The following is a 12,149-nucleotide window of genomic DNA, read 5'->3' on the forward strand; positions in this document are numbered from 1 at the left end:
CCCCGCCCCGGCTGCTGGGTCAGATCCTCCCTCTCCTGCAGCCAGATTTGCCAGCCTGGATGTCGGATCACCGCAGATATTCTACCGCAACAGGTAAATCACCAGAAACCATTTACATTTTAATCAGGAGAGGATACCATGTAGCACACATTGGACTCTACCGCTGTTGACCTTGCTTTTTCCCTCACCTGGGAAGGTAAGTGGGATGTCCTGCTTTATTAAACACTCAACGTAAAAGGCGAGGCAGTGTAACGTATTGAAAATGTGGTTTAAAGATGTAGCCTAAATGAACCTTTTAAAAGATTGCCCACGCTAAAATAATGTGATTTTCTGACACCTTTCACTTAAGCCTGAGTGAAAGCCTGTTGTTTGCGTTTTAGATGAAGAAAACACCATATGGCAACAAAAAACCCTGTTATATGTTTCTCTGAAGCTTTAAACGCATTTCTACAGATAAGCATAATCCCATTTAAGGATACATTCATTTTAAATGGCAAAAAAGGGCTATCTACTGCAAATTATATGTTGTGAATATTATAAATTGCCAGTGACTATCAAGGAAATATGTGGTGTGATGAATGTTGTTTTTTTTTTTAGTTTTGTTTTCTAAAATCCAGGATATTACTCGATCTCCCCAAAGAGGAGACTTTAAAGCATTTAAAATGTAAAGGGGTATCAGATGTTTGCATTGTTTAACATCATTTCAGTTTTCCATTGGTCCATAACCTGGTTCGGCCAAGTTTAGTTTATCCATGCTCATTCACTGCAGTATTGACTAATTATAAAGATTGCTTAGTGTGCATGTGAGTTAGTTTGTGTCTCCTGCTGCTCTCAGTGAAAACGGAAAGAGGAGGCTTGTCTTTGCTGAAGTGGGCAATGTCCATTTAAACTGCTGTTCCCAATGACATCTGGCCTTATCCCAGCAGGGGCTGTTGCACATCCACCTGCCAACAAACAAAGCATTGCATAACACACATACGGATGTAAACAGGCACAAACATTAAAGGGGAGCTTGAAGACTTCAGGGCCCAGTTTAATGTGACAGCCACGGTGTTAATTATGCATTATACATCCAAGTCCAGATAGACATTTTGAGCAATAGGAATATAGGTAAGATGCTGAGGTAGGCCATGCCAGTGAGTGTGTGTTTGAAGTGTTAAGGAAGTAAAGAGGCTTTGGTGAATCATTGCTCCAGCTGACCCATAAATGTATCAAAGGGGATAAATGTAATTCTTCTGGTGGAGCGTCCCCGATTTTCACCTGCAGCACAGCTGAGGTGTGTGTGTGTGTGTGTGTGTGTGTGTGTGTGTGTGTGTGTGTGTGTGTGTGTGTGTGTGTGTGTGTGTGTGTGTGTGTGTGTGTGTGTGTGTGTGTGTGTGTGTGTGTGTGTGTGTGTGTGTGTGTGTGTGTGTGTGTGTGTGTGTGTCTGTGCTCTTGTGAATAGGCAAAAAATACAAACATGTGCACACACACACACACACACACATAACCAAACACACACACACATACACACAGGCTTCTTTCTTCGTCAGGCTCAGCAAAGCTTCCTGGGCTGTGTCTGCTAGAACAGGGTGCCCCTCTGTCTGAGGGGTGTGTGTCAGACACACTTGTGCACACAGGCCGAAGCATTGATACGCACATCCGAGCGGGCCAGTGCGGCGCACACAGGTGTCAATCAGCATGCAGCGCAGAGTCAAAGGTTCTTTGATTCAATTTCTCCCCCGGTGCAGTTTGTCAGCAAACCGCTGGGTCTTCAAGTGACTAGTAATGTTCCCCTAATCCCAAACTTTTCAAAGTGCTACATGTAATATTCAAAACATCAATGTTACATTAATTCTAGAGGGAGAAAGATATCTGGGCTATTTGGCTTTTGGTACTGCATCGCAAAGGAAGTACTATTTTCAGCCTCCTTTAGAAGAATTCACATTATGACAACAAGTATACATCTTCAATTGTTAACCATTGAATAGAATGTTGACACTATAATCCCCCCATGTTTATTTTTACTTTATAATGAGATAGCACTGTTGCCATCACGTGAATGACCAGGTTACCCTGTTGGGGGGCTCAAGGGCAAAATTTTGTGTGGACCCCTATTGGCAGCCAAACCACAATGCAGTGTGTCACCTTCAAGTTCTCAATCACACACAGCAGAGTACCCATGGTCCTCCTGTTACTGCGTGGGCAAGGCTGCAACGTTTCTCAGGTCATAAAACTTAAGTCCAGACCTTGTTATGTATTATTATTAATCAATCCTTCAAATGCATGGAACTGTATTCCTGAGTAACAGTTTGAAAGGTCCCGAAAAAGTCTGTGGACCTTGAAACTATTTTTTTGTAAATAAAATAATGGTTGAGATTACTCCACCATAAATAATTCGCCAAAACTGTTCCTGTGTCAACAGTTATGGAAAGGATCACAGGCCAAGTTACATTAGCCCAAATGAACCCAAAAAAAAAACCCTTTTGTGCATATTTGTTCAAGAAGGTTTGTCCAGATGTTTGCCAGGAACGGCTTGTTTTGAAACAACAAATATGCAAGCTTTCAGTTCAGTAACTAGTACATTTTTAAGGTAGGCGTAAATCAAATCAAAAGTGCATTCAGAATTGCTCAAGTCTTTTAAGGCACTCGGGGTATATTTATGAATGACAAGCAAATTGATTGAAATATTTTGCTGTGAGCCTCTGAAGAAGGTGTCGGAGTAGAGGGTGTCCTCGTCACCTCGTGTTGATTCTGTGTTGCTTTATCCAGGATGTGTCCTGTTTGAACAGAGTAGCTTCCCTAATGTAGCCAAAGGCAGATACTATCTTTGTATTTTAAACCTGCATATACCTCAGGGTACAAAAGTGTTTGTGTATGAGGGTGGATTAGAGTCTGCTTAATACCTTCATACATTGCGTGTTTGCATAAGGGAGTGTAAGGGCACACATCATTATTTACAGAAAGGTACAACCACAGCTACTAAAATCATTTTGTGTGTTCTTATTTTATAAATATATTGTTTGACTAATAATGAATATTTTTGGCTTTATCTAGTTGGCCGTTTTAATTAATTACACACAATGCTTAACAAAGCTTAATTTGGGCTCAATGGAAGTATTTCTTCAGGGGTTATCATAGGCGGAAATGTCTATGTCTCAGGATGATGATATTATTGTGTAAAAAAAAAAAAATGTAAACAATTAACAGCTGGGTTTAACTGTTGTAGTCTGAGCTCTCAGACAAAGCTAACATTAGCTTGCTGTTATTAGCTTTTTTACGAATGGCCCATTCTGAGTGAAAGAGATCATAAAGAATATAGTGGATTAATCCGACTACTTGACACTTTATCTAATTTGTTGAGTAAAAATATATTTAAATTAGCCTACGTGACCTAGTGATAATAGCTTTGGTTAGCTACATGAATGTGATAGCATATCTAAGCTATTATTTACTCCGAACTATGGGTGGATAAAGTGTCTGGAATACCAATTTACAACCAGAACAACAGTTTGAGTTCCATCTATACAAGCGTATGCACAAGCACACAACACTGAGCGGTTCATTGCTCTTAAGTAATTGGCAGTGTTGGCATGTACAGAGAATGATTTATACTACAACAACCAGTCTCCCCCTCTTGGAATTCACACGAAAAGAGTAAAGCCAATGATGGAGGAGTATTGTAACCAGAGCAGAAGGAGGGAAAGGGAAATTGGGTGGGAGTCCTACAAGAGGGTATATGCATGTTCGACTGAGGGATAAATAAAAAATAGAGCTGTAATGGAAAAGATAGAGTGGAGAGTGAGGTGAGGTGAGGTAAAAAAAAACACAAGTGTGAAGCAATGATTTTGTGGAAGCAGCAGTGGATTGCTTCGAACTGACGGGAATCACAGGAGAAACCATGCTTGTTAGCTAGATGGATGGAAGCAGAGGAAATAAAGGGGCACGTCTGAGTGGAGGTGCTAATAGATTCTGAAGAACAGGATTGAAAGAGTTGCTACATTAATGGAATAAGAAACTGCAGGATCAGGAAAATCAGCTTGGGGTAAAAAAAAAATGAGGGAAACTACCTCTATAAAGAAGTGTGTATTTTCGTACCATAGCAATTCGGTCTGAACAACTGCCCTAAGGCAAAGAAAGAGGAAAAATTGCACTAAAATCCAAGAAGACAGAATACAAAATACTATACATGGAAAGAGTTTTTATTTGTCAGGATTGCTGTTTGAGCAAAAGTAAAGCAAAGCCCATACACACAGAGCTCGTTTTCCAATTTAAGAGGTTTACCTGCATGGCCTCATCTGTCCTCTCTACCTCCTGGGACTCTGCCAGAGATCCCACAGAGAAATCTCCTCAGGTGGGCTAGCGACAACATTGGCTGCAGACGGCAGTCAATACACTAATAGGAGATGATTTATTGTGTGGTGTGTGCAGTGCAGATACATGTGGGCAAGCTTTTCTAATTTTTAATAAAAATGTATATTTGTCCAATAAAACATATTTTTATTCTAATCAGTTCCTTATAAGTCAAACATTTATGTATCACCAAACAAATACAATGTTTCTATTCCTATTGATGAACATGTTTATATACCTATGAATACACATACTGAGAGAGAAATCTTACTTACTTAAATCTTAATTATAAGGCAAATATTTATTTTATATCAGTACAAATACAAATACTACCTACATTACATTATATTTTTAAAATTATTTTCAAGACAAATATGTATATTCCTGATAAAATATATTAATATCAGTCCTAAAATAAGTATTTACAGTATATTCCTAATGTGAGCCTAATTGAATGGTAATTTCCCAGCAAGCCAATTAACAGACATGTTACAAAACTAGACTGGAAAGAAAAATAAAGCACTTATTCTTCCCAAAATGTATGACTCAAGAGCATACAGTGATAGATGCTGCTATCCTCTCAGACCACCGTCATTTCTTCCCTCTGTAATTCCTAAAGTGTCGGTCTTGCCTATTACTCCCTGGTGGCATTGTCCGTATCTCTGCTCTTCCCTCTTTTCTGCTCATCCTCTTTATGTCATTTTCTCCCCCTCCTCTCTCTTTATTTCCCCTCCTCTGTCCCTCCCTCGCTCTGTCATCCCTCACTGTTAGCCGATCAGTGTGCCTTGCCTTGCATTGTTAAAATCAGGGATGAGATTCTGTCTTCTTCTTTTTCGTTTGCACGCATTTCTATCATTTTTTTCCTCTTTCTCACTCACACACGCATGGTCGCGTTCCTCACTTCAACCACTGCTCCGTGACACACACACAATCACACTCACATCGGTCTCCCTCTCTCTTTCTCTGCAGATGTCTGAGAGCTAGCCAGCTGAGAAGAGGACTCACCTCTCTGCCTGTGCTCTCCTCCTGCAGCCATGAATGGTAAGGACACTTTATCTCGTGTTTGTCCGTGCGAGCAAAATGCGTACTCTCGGGAGAGTGGTCAGGGCAGAAATGATGAAGTTGAAGGGAATAGTTTAGGAAAGAACGGTTGGAGCTCTCCAATCAGCAGCTTTGTGTTGTGTTCGTTCTTTAAACTTTAATCATTCCTTTTTGTTATCTTCCTGTCAAAACTCAAGGATGCATTCGCTCCGTCTGTAATGATGAAGATTTTGTTAATGGCATATTGATCTGACTCTGGACTCAAAGGTCCCAATTAAATGGATGGTAGCATGACACATTGCCAGCGAAATGACAGCAATGTTTTGTCATACATACCTCTATCTGAAAGGGGCCTTGAAGAAATATTAGATCATTATTTTTGGTTAATTGTGTGCAAATCGTAAGGATTCTGTTGTTTGTTTTTTGCGTGGGGAACTGGCTCTGTTTCTGTTGTACTCGGTCTTGAACATGATGCATCTCTTTTGTCCTTGGTGTGGACAGAATCGTGTGTGTGTGTGTGTGTGTGTGTGTGTGTGTGTGTGTGTGTGTGTGTGTGTGTGTGTGTGTGTGTGTGTGTGTGTGTGTGTGTGTGTGTGTGTGTGTGTGTGTGTGTGTGTGTGTGTGTGTGTGTGTGTGTGTGTGTGTGTGTGTGTGTGTGTGTGTGTGTGTGTGTGTGTGTGTGTGTGTGTGTGTGTGTGTGTTAATCCTCTTGTTTCACAGCCTTTGATCATAGAACAGTAGTTGCTGTTCCTTAAGGGCCTCTATGGGAAAAGCCTCGGAGAAAGTGTGCGTGTGTGTGTGTTGTGTGTGTGTTGGATGCATTTCGTCCACATGACTAATTCTGCATTTTAACAAAGTGCCCCCCCCCCCACAAGTACGCTCTCTGCTTCAAGCCCATCCAGTATACAAACAGCGCACTTTAGTAAACCCAACACCAGTATATTTGCTGAGTTACTCCACGGAAACATACTGTATGTGAGGCTGAGCTATTTGCTATATTGCACATCATGAAGACGGGGAATCTGGAATGAGGCAATTGTAGAATCGTTAGTATGTTAATTTCCCGAACAGGTGGACGGTGTGCAACAGTCGACAGAAATTCTGCAACGTGCAGAAACTGTCGATGCACCTATCTGAAACATGGACTTCCTCCCCAGGTGAAGCGTTTGATGTGTAAATAGTTATGAGATCGGTGATGAGGTTTCCCCCAGAAGGCCCGGCGCTGGGTGTCAGGAGGTTTTGCTCCAGCGTTTCATGCAACACCTAGACAACAACACAGGCCAACAAAGGGAAGTTAAACCACACAAGGTGGATGCTCTTTGTTTTTGCAGTTTGAATTCTGCACAGGCGTTGCTGTGGAAGCTGTTCCGTGACAGTATACTCAGTTTTCCTATGTTTAGACTGTGTGTTATACTGTCTCAATATTTGCTAAAGGGCTCTTGTGTATTCACTGGGTTTGTGTTCTATGCAGGAAGCCGTTACTCTGAGTGTTACAGTCCAGGTCGCTGCCTTGACAGTGTATGTCAGGATGGATTTACTGTGAAGCCCTGGAATAGCCACATTTTAATAACAATACAGAGGAAAAAAATAACAAGACGGATAAGAATGCTGGATCACAGGTCCGATCTTTGAGAGGATTAAACAAATGATGTATAACATTTTGAAAAGACAGCTTTAGGGCATAGGGGAGGCCTTGAGCAGAGCCGGGCTAGCACTACTTGCTTAGCTTCATGCTAATTTAGCTTAATGCTAGCTTAGTTTTATGCTAAGCTCTGCTATATGGTCATTTGCTTCAGCTTTGTATTTTCTAGTAAGTATTTTACCAAAATGTCAAGAATGAAAAAAGGTACAACGAAAAAACCTTTTTTTCATTTATTATGAATAAAAGTGCATTTAAAAAACAGATTAAAAACCTTTTGCCTCAAAAACGAATCAAGATTTGCGCTACATACTTAATTTTTTCCCGCTTTCCTCTGGTCTCAAATTGTATAGCTGTTTGTTTTTTCCTACACAAATGTCAAGCCACAGAAGACCCCTATTGATTCTGCCATGTCTCTGTAAGCAGCTTTGCCCCATTAATTCACAGAGGATTCAGCCATCAATGATATGCCGTACACAAACTGAGTTTACTGACAGGCCTGTGGATGTGTCCATGCTAGTGACATGTCCCAGTGGCACTGTGCTAAATATCGACTTCTATTTTCCCACTTACAAAAGATTCTAAATTAGGCCTTTCAAAGACAGTTAGACAATGTGGAGTATACTCACTTTTCGGTACGATATTAATTACTTTTTCCTTTTCATTGTGCTCACAATGCCAAAACTAGGTCAGGCACTGCCAGCCTGGCTTTGTCAGAGGAAAAAACATATACCTGACCAGCTGTTACCGTGATGCCATCAGGTAAAGTATGTTCAGATATAGAAACCAGCTCAGGTCAGTTAGCCCGAGTGTTTGCGAACAAACAGCGTTGTCATAGTGAGGTAATGTTTTGATTAAAACATTTGAATATTCCTCCCTTTAACTCTATAGTTTTACATTTTGTCTGCTAACTTCATATAGAGGACTGCTTAGTCTTAGTCATCTCTCAGAGATGTGTGTGTATGTGTGTACTGCGGTCAACAAGATTGTTTGGGTTAGTGCAGGGGAGGAAGTTCCATAATGGGCAGGGTGGTATTTCCTGAAGCTGGCGAATAAATAACACCCTAGATACCAGGTCTAAAAAGACATGCACCCATAATAGAACAAAGAATTGTATTTCTCCCAATAACAATATCACTGTCACTATATTACAACTATAGTTTATCTCCTGAGCTCTACAACTTCATTCACTTAATTTCTACCGTCTGAATCTGTTTTGGTGTCTGCCGTAATACTCTCCCCTGATAACAGTATTGTTGTTCAGTCCCAGAAGAGGAGTTTAGAGGCAACTTCCTGTGTCAGATAGTCTGTGTTGCTAACGTCTTAGCAGTCAATCCGGCCAAACAAATTTGTTACATCTACAGCATCTATAGATTGAGTCTATTCAAACAGCTGTTGTGTCAATACACCTTATTTAAGTGACAGTGTTGAAAGGGAGGGACAAACAGCAAATGGACCGAGCCCCAGTACATCGGCGGCCATCTCTACCAACTGAGCTGTATGACAGCCCTTGTTTATATGACCCAGATTTGCGAAGCATTTCCATGGTTTTGCCTCATTTTTATTGCATTTTGTTTGACTTTGATAAAAAGACCCTCAGAGGTCTTTATAATTTATTCCATCCTTTTGACTGCACCCACACATTTAATTGTCCTGATCAACTCTGTCCCCCTATGTCCAGAGTTTGTTTTCTTTTTATCATTTTGAGTTTGAATTCAGCTACTTTTTGAATGTTTTTTTGATATATTTTATCAAACAATTTATACTGCTGACATATTAGTTGGTAAATCCTACATTTGCATACCAATTTAACCATAAGATAATTATCTCGTAATAAAAGAAGGCGAATTGATTTAAGGAAACATTTTCAACATGCTCTCTTTATTTTTGCACCAAACAGACTGTGCAAACATTTGAGCACGGTATCGCCGTGATCACTTTGGTTACAGCCATCTGTCGAGCAGAGAAGATTTAAGTGTTTAGGAACTTAGCTACCGAAGAGCTCATAGACGAAGTTTATTCTTAGCTTTCATCCAGTTGTTTTTCAGTCTAATACTGTCCAATTTACCAGTGTTTCTTCTGTCTTAAAGTGATGTACAGACAATAAACTCTTTCATCACTCAGCTATTGTAGTTTTAATTGATCATTTTTTACATCACTCTCCCTCTTTATCTACGCTGTCCTGAATCATTATCTCTCATTTTCTCCTTATCTATATCTGTCCTTCCATTACTGTCATGTGTAGAGATCCATCTGTGCACAATGTCCACACAGTCAATCCTTTAATTAAAAATGGCTTCAGTTCAGAGCTCTCAAGGTACGGGAATAAAAAAGGCAGGGAAAGGCTGTAAGTATACCCTCATCGTGTCATGATTTGATTAATCTCACTGATTCCCTTTATGATTAATTGATTATCAGCTTGGAGGATAATCTTTCATCCACCTCAATTAAAGACTTCTTATGGAACCGAGCAAGAATTTAGTTTCGCATTCCTCACATAGCACATATAACTTAATATTTAATTCATGGACAACCCTGAAGTTACCTTGAGATATGCAAAAGTGTAGCAGAGTGAAAATAAGCTGACCGGACATTTTTCTACATTAATCATTGTCGGGAGTTAGTTAAGAGTGTTTTCATCTGAGGGGGAAATCGCATATGGGTCGGAAATTATGCAGATTGGCGAAGTTAAAAAAGACGATGTATACTGTAATTGGTTTTAGCGTTTCTGCGTTGCACATTATTTGTGTGTGTTTGGGAGTGGAGCCCAGCCCACACATTATGTTTTTAAAATTGCTTTTTTTCTGTGTATTTTTCTTCCTGAGAAATTATGCTCTCATATTTATGACTTTTATCTAATAAAGCAGGATCTTTTTGGGCTGTATTCCTTTGACACAGCAGTTCTGGGGATAGCTGTTGACGTTATATAGGATTGCATGCTGTTGACGTTTATACCGTATGCTTTTGTGAGTTGGCTTTAATATTTATGGTCTCCAGAGGATTCATCTATTCACTTCGGTGATCCCTTGACTTTCTTTTTAAAGATATCCTCATATAACCTTTCTCTTACTATTATCCCTGATACTTGAAAGTGCAGTGATAGAAGGGAAACATGAGGGGAAAGAAAGGTATAAAATGCACTAAAGACATTTCGGTTTTGCAGTATGCGTCCTAATTAATACCCCCCTGTCGATGAACTTTAATAGTCTTGCTTCATTATCATTGCAAAGACGTGTCAAAAGTCAGGCTTGTCTCTTTGTTTTTTATCCAGGTGGAGCCAGTGTGTGGGCCATTACTCCTGAGGAGAGGGGGAAACACGACAAACAGTTTGACACCCTCGCCCCGGTCCTTGGCTATGTCTCAGGTAGGCTGTTGTCATAACAAACAAACAGAAGTGTCATCTGTGGTTCAAATGTTGAAATGCCTGTCTCTCTGACCTACGGTGATTATGGTCTATCTTCAGGAGAACAAGCCAGGAAATTCTTCCTCCAGTCTGGCCTGCCTGCTACTGTCCTGGCTGAAATCTGGTAAGCAACAACCACCCACATTGTTTCTTGCCAGAGTGAGTTTGGTCCCATTTGGCCTGTTTCTTACTTCCTGTTGAGCACTGACTTCCGTCACAGCCTGCCCTACCTAGAAAACTGTGTGTGTAATGTATTTAGAACAGAGTCTGTGTATGTTTTGGTGTTTGTGTGGATAACGCTACTGGATTTTAATCCTTTCAGAGCCTTGTGTAACCCTGTCCTTTCTACTGTCCATAAAGGAAATGCTACAAGTGGATCATATTAAACATCATCTTTCTTTTTCCTCCCTCTGGTTTAGGAACCTAGCCGACATGGACAGTGATGGGAAAATGGATAGACAGGAGTTCTCCATCGCTATGAAGCTAATCAAACTCAGACTCCAGGGGCGGAACTTACCATCTGTCCTGCCGATCACAATGAAGCAAACTCCCGTCTGCAATGCTGCTTCAACCATTCGTTCATCAGCAGGTTTCCGTAAGGATTTCTCAGAAGATATAACTGAACAATCACAATCTTACTTAACCAAAACATGACATTTTAACTCTTTCTCCCACAACCTGACCTCTCATAACTGTTTAACGTAGGAAAAATAACTTTTGAATGGTTAAACTTTAAAATGGGAGGCTTAATATATTTGAAAAAGAAATAACTATCCTGGTTTTACTGAATGGTGGTTGCTTTAAGAGAATAATAGGCAGTTCAAGTCATTGATTGACACTAGTAACACTTGCAAACTTGGATTATTTAGGGGTTTCCTTTTAAGAAATAAAAGCTACTCATTTTGAAATTGAACTTTAATTTATTCTGTCTTCTGAAACAGTGTTCCTGATCTGTACATGTTCACATGTGTGTTTCCTCCTTATAGGAATGGGTTCTATGCCAAACCTGTCAATTGGTCTGTCCTCCATGTCAGCCATGCCCATCCTAACACCCATCCCGGCTAACCCCTCCATGCACTCTGTGCAAACCCTGCTGCCAACGGCAATGACTCTGCCCCTCATCAACTGCCTGGGGAACTGTGGACTCCCCAACGGCAATGTCAACCTCCTCAGCCCACCGCTAGTTCCCAACAATACAGGTCGGTTCTGACGTGGAACCATTCTGATTCGCTCACGAGACAAAAAAAGATAGATATTGATCTGGATTAGCAACAATTCATTCAATCTTATCCCAGGATCAAGAATGTGAATGTATGTGTAGACGATGGATTATGTTCCAGAGAAACAGGGATATTTCCCCAACAAAGACGAGAAGACAGACGGTTAAAAAAAACACAGTATAGATAAGAATCTATCGATTTCAACTTCTGCACATACAGTGAAAGTCATTACCATAGCATTACAGCTGAGGACAACAGGTAGCGTATAAAATGATAAGAATTTAGAATATATAATTTTTTGTATTATTTCCAGTTGTAAATCTACTCAGAACTTGCCAAGGTCAGTGGATGCTCCAGCTTCGTTAAGGTTCTAATTAGTGTAATTATAACCAAAGTGTTTACAAAATGAAGATTACGCGTTATTACATTAAAACAGTTACATCATCAGATCTAGTAAATATTTAAGACAAGCAACAACCAGGCTGTACATGGCTAACTGAACCGACTGACAAGC

At 40.2% G+C, this 12,149-nt stretch overlaps 1 protein-coding gene across 1 annotated transcript in view; it reads left to right on the forward strand.

Moving 5' to 3' along the window:
* LOC134877070 (intersectin-2-like) overlaps positions 1-12,149 on the forward strand; it is a 32,330-nt gene continuing 20,181 nt past the window's right edge. The window contains 6 exon segments of the mRNA XM_063902430.1: positions 1-93; positions 5,302-5,373; positions 10,284-10,376; positions 10,476-10,539; positions 10,835-11,010; positions 11,402-11,614. Coding sequence (XP_063758500.1) covers positions 5,367-5,373; positions 10,284-10,376; positions 10,476-10,539; positions 10,835-11,010; positions 11,402-11,614 — 553 coding nt within the window. The 5' untranslated portion in view covers positions 1-93; positions 5,302-5,366.

Source organism: Eleginops maclovinus, chromosome 15, assembly GCF_036324505.1.
Source record: "Eleginops maclovinus isolate JMC-PN-2008 ecotype Puerto Natales chromosome 15, JC_Emac_rtc_rv5, whole genome shotgun sequence".
Lineage (NCBI taxonomy): Eukaryota > Metazoa > Chordata > Actinopteri > Perciformes > Eleginopidae > Eleginops > Eleginops maclovinus.